Source organism: Anabas testudineus, chromosome 1 (assembly GCF_900324465.2).
Source record: "Anabas testudineus chromosome 1, fAnaTes1.2, whole genome shotgun sequence".
NCBI lineage: Eukaryota > Metazoa > Chordata > Actinopteri > Anabantiformes > Anabantidae > Anabas > Anabas testudineus.
In genome coordinates, this window is record NC_046610.1 from 18,593,679 (window position 1) to 18,609,699 (window position 16,021).

The 16,021-nt window shown below is 40.1% G+C and overlaps 3 protein-coding genes across 4 annotated transcripts; 2 read left to right on the forward strand and 1 right to left on the reverse strand.

Annotated features, from left to right (window-relative positions):
- Window positions 1-2,179, forward strand: LOC113161376. The gene is made up of 3 exons (XM_026358919.1): window positions 1-509; window positions 626-653; window positions 947-2,179. The coding sequence occupies exons 1-3, from the start codon at window positions 255-257 to the stop codon at window positions 1,330-1,332; spliced, it is 669 nt and encodes a 222-aa protein (XP_026214704.1). The 5' UTR covers window positions 1-254; the 3' UTR covers window positions 1,333-2,179.
- Window positions 2,180-4,915: 2,736 nt separating this feature from the next.
- Window positions 4,916-8,151, reverse strand: LOC113162680 (tumor necrosis factor ligand superfamily member 14-like). Of its 2 annotated transcripts, none has more exons than XM_026360954.1 (8): window positions 8,027-8,151; window positions 7,751-7,922; window positions 7,253-7,529; window positions 6,410-6,475; window positions 6,287-6,320; window positions 5,947-6,018; window positions 5,609-5,846; window positions 4,916-5,463 (listed from the first exon to the last, which is right to left on the reverse strand). In XM_026360954.1, the coding sequence occupies exons 3-8, from the start codon at window positions 7,448-7,450 to the stop codon at window positions 5,277-5,279; spliced, it is 795 nt and encodes a 264-aa protein (XP_026216739.1). In that variant the 5' UTR covers window positions 7,451-7,529; window positions 7,751-7,922; window positions 8,027-8,151; the 3' UTR covers window positions 4,916-5,276. The 2 variants fall into 2 exon arrangements, with proteins under 2 accessions (XP_026216739.1, XP_026216740.1); XM_026360955.1 differs by having other exon boundaries at window positions 6,410-6,436; window positions 8,027-8,150.
- Window positions 8,152-10,941: 2,790 nt separating this feature from the next.
- tmed1b (transmembrane p24 trafficking protein 1b) lies at window positions 10,942-15,835 on the forward strand. The gene is made up of 5 exons (XM_026360472.1): window positions 10,942-11,223; window positions 12,422-12,519; window positions 12,628-12,817; window positions 14,404-14,571; window positions 14,701-15,835. The coding sequence occupies exons 1-5, from the start codon at window positions 10,972-10,974 to the stop codon at window positions 14,749-14,751; spliced, it is 759 nt and encodes a 252-aa protein (XP_026216257.1). The 5' UTR covers window positions 10,942-10,971; the 3' UTR covers window positions 14,752-15,835.
- The last annotated feature ends 186 nt before the right edge of the window (window positions 15,836-16,021 follow it).

Consider the following 16,021-nt stretch of genomic DNA (forward strand, 5'->3'; position numbering starts at 1 on the left):
CTGCACGGTATAAAAGCCATAATAGTGCCTACAAGCGCGACATTCACCTCACGACCTGGACGGAGCTGTGTGAGATATAGAGGGCTGAGCTGTGGAGGGAAGCCAGTCAACAACCGGAGCTGCACAACTGCCAAAGCTTCTACTTGGACTTGCAAGCTTTTTTATTATTATTATTATTATTATTGTTCGCTGAGTCTAGAAGTTGGACCTGTGCGGACTTTCTCTCCGACGTTCAGGCAGCTCACGAGTTATTGATGAGTCACCAAAATACAGAGATGGATGTTGAGTCTCTTCAGAAGCAGGAGCGTCGGCGTGGAGGCTTTCTAGACGTTTTCCTCGTCGTGTCCGTCGTTTTTCTATTTGTGGCTGTGACGGCTCTGGCCGTCTATGGAGCGCTGGCTCTGCGGGACGTACAGTCCAGGCTGACACATTTGAAGACCATTGAGATAAACCAGACCCCAGTGTCCCAGCAATTAAAGTCGACAGAGTCTTCCAGCATAGAATACAAGGTAAGCACATCATCCTTATCATTAGGAATGTGGATCGTTTGTGATTTTCTTTCATTTTGACCCATGTCCGCTGCACATGTTAACTGTCTTTATCTTTGTTTTCTCTTCATGTGCAGAATTTTGCCTACCTGGAAGCCAACTCAAGTAAGTCTGCTTTTATTTACTAAATACAAACATGACATGAAGTCTCCTTATTGATTGAGCACAGATTTTAATAAGTGTTAATAGACAAAAGTGTCTACCAGGGTTAGACTGAGGGATTTTTTTGTGTGGCATTTCAGATTTTGAAAGATGTAATGATCCTTAACATGCATCACTGAGATGACAGACTTTCTATGACAGTTCAGTTAGTCAAGGTGTCACCACAGTGTAATGGAACTGCCTGTTGTTACCCTGTGTAAACTTTGTCTAAATTAAATGTGTGTCTCCTCCTGTAGGTAAGTTGGAGAACTCCACCATGCACTGGGCTGAATTTCACCAAGGTGAAGGACGTTCTGTAGGAAAAAACTTCTTGTTTGACCGGGTTCAGCAATCACTGACGCCATCAAATGTGGGGACATACTTCATGTACATTAATCTCAACCTCACCTGCACATACAAATGCAGTGCAGGCCTCCTCACTGTACGCGTCAATGATAAGCTCACCTGCGACGTGCAGCTTCCAGAAATGGCAAGTACAACCCCCGTGAGCAGGAAATGCTGGACAGTGAGCAGGATAGCTAATGAGAACCTGATCACTAAAATGATTGTACCAAAGGAGGGGCTGAAGTACTGGAAACTGGAGCTGAACAGCTCTGGATTCGGGATGTTCCTTGTGGACTAAGATGGACACTATAGTACAACTACTGACATTAAGATGCAGATGTGCCTATGGCCTGTGGATCGAGCTGAAAAACAAGACCTGTTTGTGTTTTCCTAAGGTCCTAGAAGGGGGACATGAACATACACTGGTGCCAATTTTCAAAGCTATTACAAACTTTCTTATAAACTGCAAGACGATGAAACGTAGTAGGAGGAGTTGCAGTCATGATCATGCAAAGAGGTTATGGAAAATAGCAGACACTCACCTCATTCTCTGTAAATATGTATATGTGTTGCGGAGCTGTAATATGTGACATATATTTATTTTGTGATGTTGAACTATTTATACTACTATTTATAATGGTGTTGCTATTTTTTATAGAAATGTATTTTGATGTAGAAAACACTACATTAGTGTTGACGTGCAATACACTGCAATTATGTCATTCAGTTTGCATGAGTTAATTTGACATTATGCTGAAACTCTGTTTTCATTTCAAATGTCTGGCAAAGTAAAGACACACAGTTGAATTTAAAAATGTGTAATTTTACTCCAAAACCCCAACGAGCATCTCAGGGAGCTGGTATTGTTCTTGTTTAGTCCAGCAGAGTCATTTCATCTCTTTTGGCAAATGATGAGTAAGAGTACTGTGTAAGACTATACACTTGAAATAACTTTCACGGAAAAAAGGGCTTGTGAATTTATCCAAAGGTTATAAAACTATGACCAGATTTACTAAAATATCTGGTTTTTATATGCACAGAACTGAGGAAATGCTTTTTTGAAGAAAAGCACGTCCCATGGACAAACTACACACTGATGAATGTTTTGCATTGTAATCCAGATTAAACATGGACAGAAAGAGAAACATGGCAAAAACGGAATTCATTGTGGTGTGAAGTAGAAAATGACGAGTGTGAAAGTTATAAGTGGAATATGTAAAAAGCTTCAAGGTAAGGGAAAGTTCCCTGCTGTTGCGCAGACCCTACCGGGAACTGGATGTACATCACTTCCTGTTTATTTACCATACGGTGTGGTTTAGGAAAAAAAAACTCTATGTGGGTGAGAAGATAAATAGAACTATGCCTCCTGCTTGAAATAAAACCAACACGCAGATGCTAATTAAAAAAAAATTGCATGATAATGGGTAGAAGGCATGCTCAAACAGAAGAATTATGCTCACAGAGAAGGCCAGTGTTGGGTACTGGTGCTCATGGCTTCATGTGTCACCGTGCCTGACTCACAGGCTAATGTCCTGTCAGCAACTGAAAGCAAAAAAAGGAAATTTGTTTCGGTATCAAGACGTTATGTTGATGGCACCGTTAATCGAGTGAGTTGTGTGAGAATGGGAATTTCCAAATATATACTAAAAATAAACTGTTGAAGTTTCCTGCACATTATTATTTATGGTGATTTCAATACGACTGATAACCGAGGGGCTGGGTGGGTTGGTTTCTATTTTCATGCTACTGCTTTCTTAGTTAAGACACGTTGCATGTTAAAGCGTTAAAACAAATATGACAATGTATGTAATTCCATTGGGCTCATAGTGATCAAACCTGAGTGTCAGCATATTAAGCGTCACCTCTGTCCTGTGTCTTTACTGCTTTTATTCACTCTCGCTGTTCTCACGATGTTTTAAACCACAGGCAGCTACTTTCAGTGAAAACATTCAAACAACCACCGTGCACTACCTGCTCACCACTAAACAGTTGCAGCTTTAGTTACAGCTAAATATACAGATATTTCCCTGACAAGACAGCAGACAGAAAAGTAAAACAGAGGACTTGGGCTCACCAAGTTTTACCTGCTGGATGTATAAATAATCAATTAACTTAAGGTGACGCTACATCAATGTATTCACAGCTGATTGGAGTATTTGATCTCTAGGAGTGCTGTAGTTTTCATAAGTGACTCCCTGTTTGGTTTGTATTATGTATGCACAAGTGCACATGTGGGTAATAGGGTTCCCACTGGACAGCGGTTTCACTTTGCAATTGAATCATCAGTGGAGGAAATGCACAAGACATGCAGAAATGCACCAGCAAATGCATGAAAGAGAACTGCAGGCTAAAAGACATGGACATGTCACAAAACACCTCAAAATTAAAAATACTGAATTATCAGATGTGAATTGTTCTAAGAAGATTTAAATACACTGAGCCCTTTGTTTGACCTTCGCATGCAGTGCATTTTGATAAGCAACAGTGAGTCGAACCACAACATTTGTTTGTTCAAAAAAGGCAAAAACATAAAAGCTTCACAATGCATTTTTAAGAATTTCAAGATTACATCCAAGTTAACTCTCTAGGGCTCCTCTTCTGATTGGTGCATTGCTGCACATCTTGGCCTGTAACAAGCGCCATACAGAGATTAAAAACTCCACGGGGAACCTTTTCAGGTACTAAGTACTCATCATGCAGAACAAGGCTTTGACAGTGTATATGTTATGCAGAGTAGGTCTTATTTATTAGTGCTAATGTATTTATCTATAAGCAGCATTCAAAAATGCAGCTCGTTCATTAATTAATGTGAAACAGTTCATTATTTCATTTACATGTACAAAAAAGTTTAGTTTACAATGCAACTAATTGTCTAGTGAACGTAATGGAGTAAAGGTGTCTATGAAATGACACAATATAGATCTTAAAACTGGACCTAAATACAACAGTAAAGATACTTGACCTGATGTTGAAGTATTGAGTAGTAGCTCTAATATCACTTGAAGTGCAAAATCAAACAGTACATATGAAACTCTAACATCTCTAAATGAAAAGTAATATAATATAATATAAGTAAAAGTATAATACCCCAACATTGTGCTTATGTAGAGTACTTTTGTAAAGTACTTAGTTATCTACCACCACCTCTAGGAACATGCAGTGTTTTTATATGTACAAAGTTTTTAACGCTCAAGCTGCAAGAAAATTATCTTGTTTGTGTGTTTGTTTCACTGATGCACAGATGTTTATCTGTGTCTCAGAGCAGGAAATGACCCAAATAGCTCCAAATCATCTGAGGTCAATCTTTCCACAGCCAGAGGGGGGGGTGGTTTATATATTTGGTTACCTGTCTACCTGTCTACGCCACGTCCTGTACTTTGTCAAAAATTCACTGCGCCTTGATTTCTTGCGTTCCTCCTGTCCACTCTAAGTCTCCTAACTCTCCTTTACTTGACATCTCTGAACCTTTATACAGTGTCTTTTTTCCACCTCACACTTCTGCAGTGTCTGTGAAACTTTCCCCTGTACACTATGAGAAGAGCTGAGTCAGCCACACCAACCTCAGCACCTCAATACACTTACCCCCCTTCATCCTCTTCTGAGTGCATCCTTACACAACCACATCCTGCTCTTCACACACAGACACACACGCGCACACACACACACACACCCACGCACACACACACACACACACACACACATATCGCCTTGCAGGTGTTTGTCTATGCTGTGTATCTATAGAGCTGCAACTGTGTTGTGTGGGTGGTTTGTCTCAGCAAGCGTAAACATCCAAGCTGGTTCCTAACAGTTTAATCTGTGAGCGGAAAAGAAATCTCGCTTCCATTTGCTTTCATTTTTATTTTGTAAAAAAACTGTATTTTATTAACACAACAAAATATTTAACAGAGCAAAAATACAAAAATCAAGTAAGGTTGTATAGTCTGAATATCAGATACTTTTTTATGATATCACCATCATAACTTTTAGTTGCTTTTTCATTGAGTTAGCGCAGTGTGAGGTGATAGACACTCAAACCTGCTGGCCACATGGGCCCTCTCCATGTGGGATAGCTAACACATGCTTCAGCCTCATAGATATGGATTTAAACAAAGTCATCAGATGCTGTATATATTAGAATATGAATATTATATATATAAAAAAACAATACATAGTGTAATAATTAGCACAAAAAAAGTCATAGAATGTGATCACGGAGTGGGACAGATGTACTTCTTTATGATTCTAAGGAAATATCATAAAAGCCCCCATGAAGTTGTAAGCTAGTCCTGGACGAACACGTATATTCTCCAAACTGACAAAAATTTTATCTCCACTCTGCAGGTGGAAAATCCCGGCCAGGAAACTGTTCCACAAATCCTCTCCTCCCGAAGCCCTGGGACCTGACGGCTTCTGGGTCTTGCAGCGAAAACTAGAGGAAACAAGCCACAACGTGAGATCTCACAAAGCAAAAAGCTGAAGACTGCACCGATGCCAACACAAGAGTTAAGTTACAACGAGGTTGCACTCAAGTGCAACGACAAAGGAAGGAAGTAAGGTGTGGTACACTGACAAACCTTTTTGATTTCATAAGTTCTATTGCTTGTCCATAGGCACTGGTGTTTTTCATAACCTTGTGCTGGATAAGCTGGCAGTCATCTGCAGCATTTAGTTGTACTTTGGAGTAGAGGTAGTAGTAACCTTCCTTCTCAACTATCAGTCTGCCTTTGTCGTAGCTCATGTTGTGGGTGATGGCTTCACCACCTTCATTGACCCACTGCACCACATTGTTTTCATCTACGGGACGATCTGAGCCTGAGACAAAGAAGAGGGAAAAGAAGAATTATTAGACTGACACTAGAACTACTCAGGTCATGTACAATATTTATATTGGAGTTTTGAGAAGGCTTCTAACCCATCAGGTGAGCGAAGGGCCTCTGTGGCGTCTGTTCTTGATGCTGTTGCACAATGGGAATCTCATTGGACTCTATTCAAGAAAGCAGGAGCAAAGACTCAGTCATGCAACTTATCAATCAACTAATAAATCAATCAACATATCTGATTTGGGTTTTACATGCTTTGACTCTGGAAATGGCAACATAGTTTTATCTCATCTACTGAAATATTTTAGTAGCTGTTGACAGCTGAAGATGAATGATTGTTTCATCACCTATATATCTCTACTTCTCTCTGAGAGCCACCTATATAAACACATAAGGCATCACAAATGATCACAACAGTGAGTGACTCCGTACCTTTATATCCCACTCGAGTCATTGTTAAGCCACCCTTCAACAAACAAAAAACAAATGAGTTGAGAAAACTCAAAATGCCAGAAACACACATAAAAGATATGTGTACTTTTCGCCCATGTTTACCTGTTGGTTGTTGGGGTTAGACAAGTTCTGACAGAGAGGATGAGACCCGCAGAATGAAAACGTTTGCTGTAAGTAGGAAGAAAAAAAAAGAAAAGATTAAAAGAAGGTCTGTGCGTACTTGCAGGCAAGATGTCAAAAGTTCAATTCAGTTCAGTTCAGTGTGTAAGAACAGGAAGTGTCCTGCTTCACGGAGACCAGTAGAAATGTACACGTGGGGTGAAAACATGCAGTTGTGGTAGCAAATGAACCACTGAGTTTTTTTTTATTGAATTTTTCTTTCTCCCTCTGTGATAAGTGTATTTGAAAGACTCTGATTTAATTATCACAATATAACACAAATAAAAATAAAACGGCTTCATGCTACATGTGAGCAGTCTCTTCTTGATTGGACCGTTGCTGGGAGAGAATTTCCAGGCTCAGGCAGAAACACAATAATTAAGAAAAAAAGAGATGAACCATTGTTGTGCTGCTACTTATTTTACTCTAAAGTCATTGTAGTGCATGTCACATAATGTGCACACAGTGTATAACAGGATAGAGATAGGTGTGTAATGAAACTGTCTTAGAAAAGTGAAGTTATATTGTGGGTTTTGCACTTGAGAGAATAGAAAGGGAAGTAGAAGTAGAGAAAGAATCCAGTTGACACGTTTGCCATTAGTCACCTACAGCCTAAAGCGCAGATGACGACAGCCACGCAAATGAGTTTAGCTGTCCACTGCTGAGTGGTGGTAGAAGAAAATAGGGAAATTCTTGGTAAAAAGGAATTTCCATGCACTTCAGTCACAGAGGCTTCTCCCTACACACACACACACACACACACACACACACAGGCATGAGCCTCACCTCCGTTTTTTTGTATAGACTAAGGATGAAATATCCCTCCACAACAAGTCCCAGCAAAGCCAGTCCCACCAGCAGGAGAAGAAGCTTCTGGCTCACTCTCGCCCACCTCTTCTTCTTCTCACTGGGCACTGACACATATGTGGCCTGGCTGTCCACCACAAACACCTGGGTGCTGGTACCCGCGCCGCCCTCTGCCATTCCACCCAAATCAAACTCCACCTGGGATGTTAGCGCTAAAGGTCAAAGAGCTTGAGCTTGTGACTTCCAACAGTGTTCACTGAAAGAAGCAGGGTTAAAGATAGAAAGCAAAGAGACAGGGAACAGAAAGACAGACAAAAAAAAAAAAAAAAGAAGAGCCAGGCACAAGAGAAACAAAGAAATGACAGTAAGAGACATGAGACACAGACACAACCTCACATGTTTTGTCTACTCTACGCTGCTTACAGTAAGTACATGCGATGCAACCAGCTTCTGGGAAACAAAGAGATTTCTACATACCCTGACTACAGCAAGCATACACAGAATGACTGTGGCAGTGGCAGGTCCAGTGAATCAAAAAGAAACGATCCACTCTCGCTGCTCATTCGAGACGCTTTATTAGATGTTCCTCCACAGTTCAGTCAGCCATCCAGCAGGACAGGAGAGTAGGCACACACTCCCCCTGAAGCTCCTTTGGGATATTAAGTGACACAGACGTTCATTAATGCCATTCAAAATTACTTATATTTTCTCTTCACATACCACTGTGTATTAAAACATCTCTAGATGGCTCACCTGGGAAGAAGAAAATCCTCTGTCTGCACCAAACACAGATTTCCCTCCTCACCTCTTGTGCTCGCTTGCCTGCTGTCAACTATCACCAATATTGCTTTCAGCAAGCAAGCTCATATAAGGAGGAAACGAAGATGACATGGGGAACGGGCAGAGAGAGAGAGAGAGCGAGAGAGAAACGTAGTGAGCATGTGAGTGGTGTGTGCATGGGACACTCCCCACGTCTACTCAATATACAGTAGTTTTCGTCCCTCAGCTGTCACTTCCTTTTCTCTGCCTTCAATTTCTCACCCTTTGTATCATGCTTTCGGTTGAGCACTTTTGATTTGTTATCTCAGTCACTGGGCTGTTTTTCCTACATCACTCTGTCTAGCTGAGTTATGTGCCTTCAGCAAACTTTTAATAATATTGAACCGTGGTAACAGCAGAGGCGGCAGTGGAAGTCGAGCTGGGGGTCACTCTGTAGAACACACACAGTACCTTTGACCGCTACCCACTGTCAACACCACAGTCTGGCACTATTGGCCGCGTGAAAGCAGTAAAACATGTACACAGCCACTTGACAGACCATGATTCGACACTTTGAGCAACTTGTTGCTTTTATTTTTATTTGCAGGAACCTGTGGTGTCGATGTTTACAGTCATTGATCTGTTCAAGAGTGGCTTCACTTTGAAGGTTGTTGTCCTTTTTCTTTTTTATGACAAATGATGTGTCAGAGTTTTTGTTATAAGGAACTATGTTTTTGCCATTTGCCATGTTATGATGCAACACAGTGTTGTTTCACTTATGTACATAATATGTCCAGAAATCTCTGTACTTTGCGTACAGAGAGTAGTTATTTCTTTATTTTTTCCTGTTTTTCTCTTTTTCATCATCTACTGAAGCAAGTATACTGAGGATTGCCACTGTTTTCATCTCTTGTGAATGTGCTGTATGTGATGTTGATATTACAGGTTTTCTTCTATTTCTCTGCGGTTTAAATGCAGAGTCAAACGTAACAATAATTCAATAAAGCATTTGAATTAGAAAAAGAGATTCCTCCTTCTTTGTTCTAAGTGAAACTCATGGTAATTTTAACGCAATCATCCTTTCTGTCCTCTGCTGTAGGAGGGGAAAGTTTGACGTGACAGAGCCCATATGGTGAAACCACCCTACATACACCCTGACTTACTTGCTACCCAAAAGCCATAAATTCTTACTTCAAACACACTCATGCACACATAAACACACACAAACACACACAAGAGCACAGAGTGCTCAACGGAGATAAAGAGCAGGGAGGACAGACGGAAGTCTGATCATGGTTATTGCTGGTTAAATACAAGTTTTTTCAAAACAAACCCTAAACATAGAGCTGTGACAAGACTGCAACTGTGTAAGATAACGTGAGCAATGAATAACTGGCAAAAATAAAACAAAGAATTGCAATAATTGTTAAAAAGCACATTTTCTGTCTACTTACCAATAAAAACATTATCCATTTCCTATTTTTGACATAAAACATTTTCCATGTTACTCTCATTTCCTATTTTGCAAACATTCCCTTAGTCTTAGTCCAAAGTTATGTTCTTTTGCGTCACGTTATCCATTATATGGTTGATTACTTTTATCAAAATGATTCATGGGTAAAGATTTGTTTGGGCCTTGGGTGCCTTCTAGAAAGGAAGAGAAAGGAGTGTAAACACGGATAAAAGTACGTTGCAAACTCTGGTCCATTGCAGGATGTGAGTGCACTGAGGAATCAGCCATTGTCTCTGACAATCGCTTTATCTTGGTCTGCTTTATTGGTTGTATGACCTCCACCCTTAAAACAGCCTCTTTGCCTGCAGTGGCTTGGTAATGTACATTAATTGCATATTATTAATTGGTAATGTTGTTAATAACATTTGAGAGTGAGTGCCTGTTACAGTGGAATTAGTGATTGATGAAGGGAGGAGTGATTTCAAACACAGGAAAACAAAGGTTGAACAGAAAACCTTGGGTTTTCATTCGCATTTCAACATCTAAACAGATGATACAAACAGGTTAACTCAGACAGACATGTGGCTGCACCATTACATTTGTCACTTTCTAGTACAAATACATTATTCATATTTTCATGTCTAAGCAAGACAGACACAGCTGCACGTAGTACATTTAATGATGAGGCTTTTTTAGGCATCAGCACACTGACAGCAGGAATGGGCACTGTTGACGCTTGGTACAGCCATTATTCATTCTCATGGCGTGAAATGGCTTCTGTCAGGAAATTAAAGCGGTTCGTTCACTTTAAGAAAAGGGGTAGGGGGTAGTAGGAGTTTCATACACCATTTACTTTTCTTTTTTTTTTTACCAGAGTTTGGATTTTTTGACAAATGGCCACAAAAACTACTGTTTGTCAAGGCCCAGTGTTGAGTTTATAACTCAGTGTGTAGAAACTGGTTAACTATCACATAATAACAGTTTATGCCTGTGATTTTATTTTATTTTAAATTTTTTACAGTTACGCTTAAAAATAAACATTATTTAAACAATAGTTCAATTTGCATAGTTATCCAATCATTTCAGCTGTAAAGTACAAGTTTGTTTTAGGGCATCTGGGGAACAAGGGTACAACAAGTACTCTTGATGAAAATTAACTCCCCTAAAAAAGGCTCTTTGGATGCTGGTAACCCAGTCGGCCTGTTGTGTTGCTGCTTCATAAACTGAGTTCATTTAAACCCGCTGTAGTTGCACGCTGTGATGGTTCATGTTTGTGTCTTCAGGTTTATTGTCCCTGGTCAGATCAGTCATTAATAGAGCTCCTATCAATTAACTCGCTGTGTGTAAGTGTGACGATGCACTAACTCCGCTGCCTCTGATTGGTCGAGAACTGCTACTCTTCCTCCTCTGATTGGTCCTCAGCGCGGGCCTCGTTCGCGGGCTTTCATCCAATCGCAACACCAGGAAGTTGTGCTGCGGAAGAGGGATGCGGGAGAGATGGCTGCACTCAGATAGCCCCGTGTTTGGGAATACCTTCACCATGGACCTTCTCCGGAGCAAAAAGGGGGGCAGAGGACCGCTGTTTGTCCTCGCAGTAGTGTTTGGGTGGTGTCTAGGGTCTGTGCGCAGTTTCGGGCAGAGCCAAGACAGCGAGTTAACGTTTCTGCTGCCAGCCGGAAGATCCGAGTGTTTCTTTCAGCCGACAGTAAATAATGGGACGATGGAGGTCGAGTATCAGGTAACTGAGTGTGTGCAGCCCTTAGGTTATAAACACTCACTGCGTGCACATTTACATCCTTTGGATATGCAGATATATCCTGTTGACGGCTAACATTTGTTGCTGCAGCTAGCTGCCGTACGAACACGTTTTAATAAACCAGCGTGTCTCAAGCTGCAGCTGCGTTGAGAGCTTACTGTACATTCATACACTCGGGGAGTCAACATGTCTGATGAGCAGTCAGACTAATAGCAAAGTCATGTGGCTGGATCACAAAGGAAGAAAGAAAAACCCGTCAAGTAAGAGGTATTAGCATGTGTAGCATCTTCTGTGCAATGTTGCAGCAACAGAGGTGCTTTCAGACAGTGCTGAGTGCTTAATAGCAAAATAACTACTATACAGGAAATGAGACATTAAAGCACTGGTTGCTCATAGTACGTGTGAGTGAGTCACTTGTCGTTGTCTCTCTCACATCCTGGTATCCTAAGGGTTGAAGTCCTCAAGCCAGGACTGTGCTGTTTAAACAGGATGGAAAACATCTGCTGTGTTAGGTTTTCAGGCTCCAACTCAAGAGTCAAGAGATTTGGAAAACAATCTTAAGCTCAGTAGCTAATGCTCATTTGCAGGGTCCTTACAGCCTCATCAGACTGACTTTAAAACATTCAATAACTGTGAGCAGCTGTCCCAAAGCCACAGGACATGAGTACAGTTTTTATTGTCCACATTTTTAATTTACTATCCACTATGACTTAAGAAAATGGTCAGATATGCACCTTAGATAGACTGGGACCAATGCATTTTTATTAAGTGTGTAATAGCACAGACTTCCCCAGTAAATGATCAAAATCCATCCTTGCTGGTTTAGTGATACTACTTTTAGGTCTATTACTTTCTAAACTGTAGCACCATGTACATGTCACCTTATGTACACAGGAACCAAATGTAAAGCTATGCTAGTTTGCACTGTTTGTTTAGTGGGAGAGTCAGAGAGACAACATTGTGCTTTCTCCTGCACTGCACCCGTAATCCCTCTTGAAAATGTGTGGCTTGTGCTGTTAACCAGCATCGGGGCGCCTGGTATGGGTGCTGCTGCATGTCATTGCCTGATCTTTATAAACGTACCGTTTGTGTGTTTCTCAACTATCACTGGAAAATCAAGTTGTAAAAAAACTCTGTTGTGAGCCTGTTTCTCAGTGTGTATTTGTGTGTGTACATCCAGGTGATAGCAGGTGCTGGTATGGATGTAGACTTTACCATCCTCTCCCCAGAAGGCATCCTACTCATCATTGAGTCCCGACGTTCTGACGGAGTCCATGTGTTAGTGGTGTCTCTCATTAGCCTGTTCAGTTTATGATGATTCACATTTCTGATCAAGCATTGTTGAATCTGTCTGATTAACTTTGACTTTATTTCCTGTTATTCTAGGGTGGAGCCTACAGTGGAGGGAGACTATCAGATCTGCTTTGACAACAGCTTTAGTCGCTTCTCAGAGAAGATGGTCTTCTTTGAGATTATCATTGAGGGTCAAGGAGGAGATGTGGGTGGAGATGAAGAGTGGAAAGGTTTGGAGGAGCCTGATGGAAGCTTGTTGGAATACAAGCTAGAGGACATCCGGGTGAGATGCATGTTAGGTTAGGTGCAGAAACAAAATAGAATCCAGTTAATCATGTTAACTGCACTCTAATTCAATTCTTGTTGTTAACATATTTATAGTCAAACACAACAGCACAACGTGCTGTTCTCTTATATCTCTAATATTTGCCTATGGACCAAATTAAGAGTGATATGGGAAAAAAATATTTTTATTTGGTAATATTGTTATTTCAGTTGTGTGTGTGTGGAAACTTTAATTATCTTCTTACTGTAACATTCACAACACTGTCTGCATGCTCTGTACACCTCCAGTACTGTAGTCTGGGAAGTGCTTGAGGGCATGTTGGACCACTTGTTCAGCAGTTTCACCAAGGCCTATCTGTGCCATTCCTTTTCCCTATAAACTTGGCAATTCCCAGAACTATTTGAAAATTGTGTTTGTTAAATTGTGATATCACATTGAAAACAATTAATTGTTCAGCCCTAAACCAACTATTATGAATTATTAAGCTAGATTGATTCCTAGTTTGTTTGTTTTTTTTAACAGATCCCATGAAGAGATTAAACCCAATAATGAACTGACCCTTTTGTCAGGTGTTAGCATAAGTTAAGAAAATTGCTTGACTGAGAACAAACACTCTTTAACTTACTGAGTTGACTTTGCATAGGAAATTCCAAAAGGTTCACATACTTTTTCTTACCACAGTACATGATTTGTGAAATTTTACAAACTTTCAGCTTTTTGCTAAGTACACGACAGGTTAGGCTGATTAGCGCAACACAACTAATGTTTCAAGTGGTCTCTCCAAATTACAGCATGATGCTTTTTTTTGATGTGCAGCTAATCATGGGCTTGATTGAAGCATAAACTGAAAAGCACACCCTGCCTACAGTGAAACATGATGGTGGCTCTGTGATGCTCTGGGGCTGTTTTGCTTCCTTTGGTACTGGAAACCTGCAGCGTGAGGAAGGCAAGATGAATTCATTAAAGTATCAGGCCATGCTAAATCACTGGTGGGATTTGAAGAAGGAAGTTGCAAAATATTAGTGAACTGGACGGCACTGCCCATGAGGAATGCTGGCAGAAGCTGGTGTCCTGTTATGTTATATCACATCACCAGCAGGTCATAACAACAAATAGGTGCTCGATCAAGTACTGAAGATGCCAGAAATGAAGAGGTTGAATAATTTAGAAACTGTAGTAATCAAAAGTTTCATTATGTGTTGAATAATTGTGCGTGCAACTGTAACACACTATTTTTTTCCCTTGAGTAGGAACAAATCGAGCTTAGGCCTAAGAGCCACAGACAGGCAGGGGAAGTGGGAAAGTATTGAAAGGCTGAACAACACACTGTGGTTTTGATCTTCTTATGGGATTTGCTGACAATATGGAAAATGCGTAATAACGTCAAACATAACCTTTAACTTATATGTGCCAACTTTAAATATTAGCACATATTTTAGTTGGGACATACACTCATAACTGGCACATATAAGTCAGAGGACAAAGAGTACTTTGAAACTATGTATACTTGGAGATTATCTTGTTCAAGTCATGTTGTTTTGTCATTGTCTAAATCCCTAAAGCACCTGTCTCATTTTCCTTAGGAGACCATGGAGTCCCTGCACAGGCGCTTGGAGCGCAGCTGGCAGATGCAAACAGTTTTGCGGGCCTTTGAGGCACGGGACCGAAAACTCCTGGAAGATAACCTTTGGAAGGTTTCATTCTGGTCCTGTGCCAGTGTGGTGGTTATGTTATGTGTGGCCCTCACCCAGGTAAATAAAGCACACAACACACAGAGTAAAGTTACCTGTTCAATGTTGAGATGATTGACTTTTCTGATGTTACACTACGCAACATCATCCTGTTTTTTTTTTTTGTTTTTTTTTTTCCTTCGTTTGCAGGTCTACACTGTCCGTAAACTGTTTGATGATAAGCGGCGAGTTCGCACATAAAACAGTGCCATATTACAACACAAGATGGGGAGGAAAACGATCCGACCACAACTGATTATCTATTCAAATTAGGTTCCATTATTTTTCATTTGGTCTGCATGAACACCAGAGTACAGATCTTATTTTACATTCATGAGCAATAATTCAATATCAGATCACAAAGGGAAACCTCATAGAGACACAGAGAGGAAGAAGTTGATCATTAGTGCCTTTAATGTCAAACCTTAGTATTTTCCCAACAAAGGAGGAAATACTTGTTTAGGGCACTACTGCATAGACCAATAAAAGCAGTATATCTGCTGCCCTACGTTTTTGAAACTGGTTTGAGGTTTTTGGAATTTTTTTGCTAAAGGTGAAATTATTTTACTAAAGGTTAAACTTTGGTTTAACCTGAACACAAAGTCAACCACAGATCCACAAAAGTTTACTGGTTTACAAGGGATAGCAAAGTGCAATAGTGACGTGCTTCTTTGTGTTCTTTGTATTGTTTTTCCCTGACTTGCCACTATAGTGGTGGTTTGTGTATCAAGGCTTGGTGATGATCTTTCTTTACTTCAGATGTTACTGATATTTGTTTTATTTTTTGTTTTTTTTTACGTGCCAGTACAGGTCCATTCAGATGTGTTGACGAATAAGAATGTCCATTAAGAAATAGGTGATATCTTCTAGGTGATATCTCTGGCTTGGGTGCCAGTGCTCCTTCAGACAAATATGTAGTACTGTATATGTGTGTATATAAGTTCAGGTGTGCGTCTGGATCATGCAGCGTGAGCACACAGATTGTTTGGTGTGTGTTTCTGGCTTCTGTTCTGTCTGCTTGCCAATCAAACATGCCTTTTTCTGTCTAATGTGTGGTTATGTACTTAGACAGCTACTGAGGGATTTGTTTTAGGTATGAGCTAGATTTCATTGCATAATGTATGAAATAATTCCAATCATCAGGTTTTCATGGTAGTTATTGATATTAATAATGCATTTTTTACAGAAGAAATATTTGATTTGTTTTTAGATTACAAATGGATGTAACGGTTTTTTAATGTGTACTGATATGATACCATTGAAAATAATAAAAAACTCAACTTTCTTTTGTTTATTTATTTGATCAAAAGGTTGTTTCTTACACATGTAAATCATGATAAACCCTAGAAGTGTCAACACTGGCATGTTTCATGACCAACTGATAACTTGTAGCTCCAAGAAACCCAATTTATTTATTTATTCGGTTTAGTGTAGTTTAGATATGTTTATATGACTTATACAATATAGAGGA

Bases quoted from the DNA above. Each gene is read 5' to 3' on its own strand.
- LOC113161376 (XM_026358919.1), top strand. From the start codon at position 255: ATGAGTCACCAAAATACAGAGATGGATGTTGAGTCTCTTCAGAAGCAG. The intron at 510-625 runs GTAAGCACATCA...CTTCATGTGCAG, and splicing joins CTTCCAGCATAGAATACAAG to AATTTTGCCTACCTGGAAGC. The intron at 654-946 runs GTAAGTCTGCTT...CTCCTCCTGTAG, and splicing joins CTACCTGGAAGCCAACTCAA to GTAAGTTGGAGAACTCCACC.
- LOC113162680 (XM_026360954.1), bottom strand. From the start codon at position 7,450: ATGGCAGAGGGCGGCGCGGGTACCAGCACCCAGGTGTTTGTGGTGGAC. The intron at 6,019-6,286 runs GTACGGAGTCAC...TTTCTTGAATAG, and splicing joins GACTCGAGTGGGATATAAAG to AGTCCAATGAGATTCCCATT. The intron at 5,464-5,608 runs GTTTGTCAGTGT...TGTTTCCTCTAG, and splicing joins GAACTTATGAAATCAAAAAG to TTTTCGCTGCAAGACCCAGA.
- tmed1b (XM_026360472.1), top strand. From the start codon at position 10,972: ATGCGGGAGAGATGGCTGCACTCAGATAGCCCCGTGTTTGGGAATACC. The intron at 12,520-12,627 runs GTTAGTGGTGTC...CTGTTATTCTAG, and splicing joins CGTTCTGACGGAGTCCATGT to GGTGGAGCCTACAGTGGAGG. The intron at 12,818-14,403 runs GTGAGATGCATG...CATTTTCCTTAG, and splicing joins ACAAGCTAGAGGACATCCGG to GAGACCATGGAGTCCCTGCA.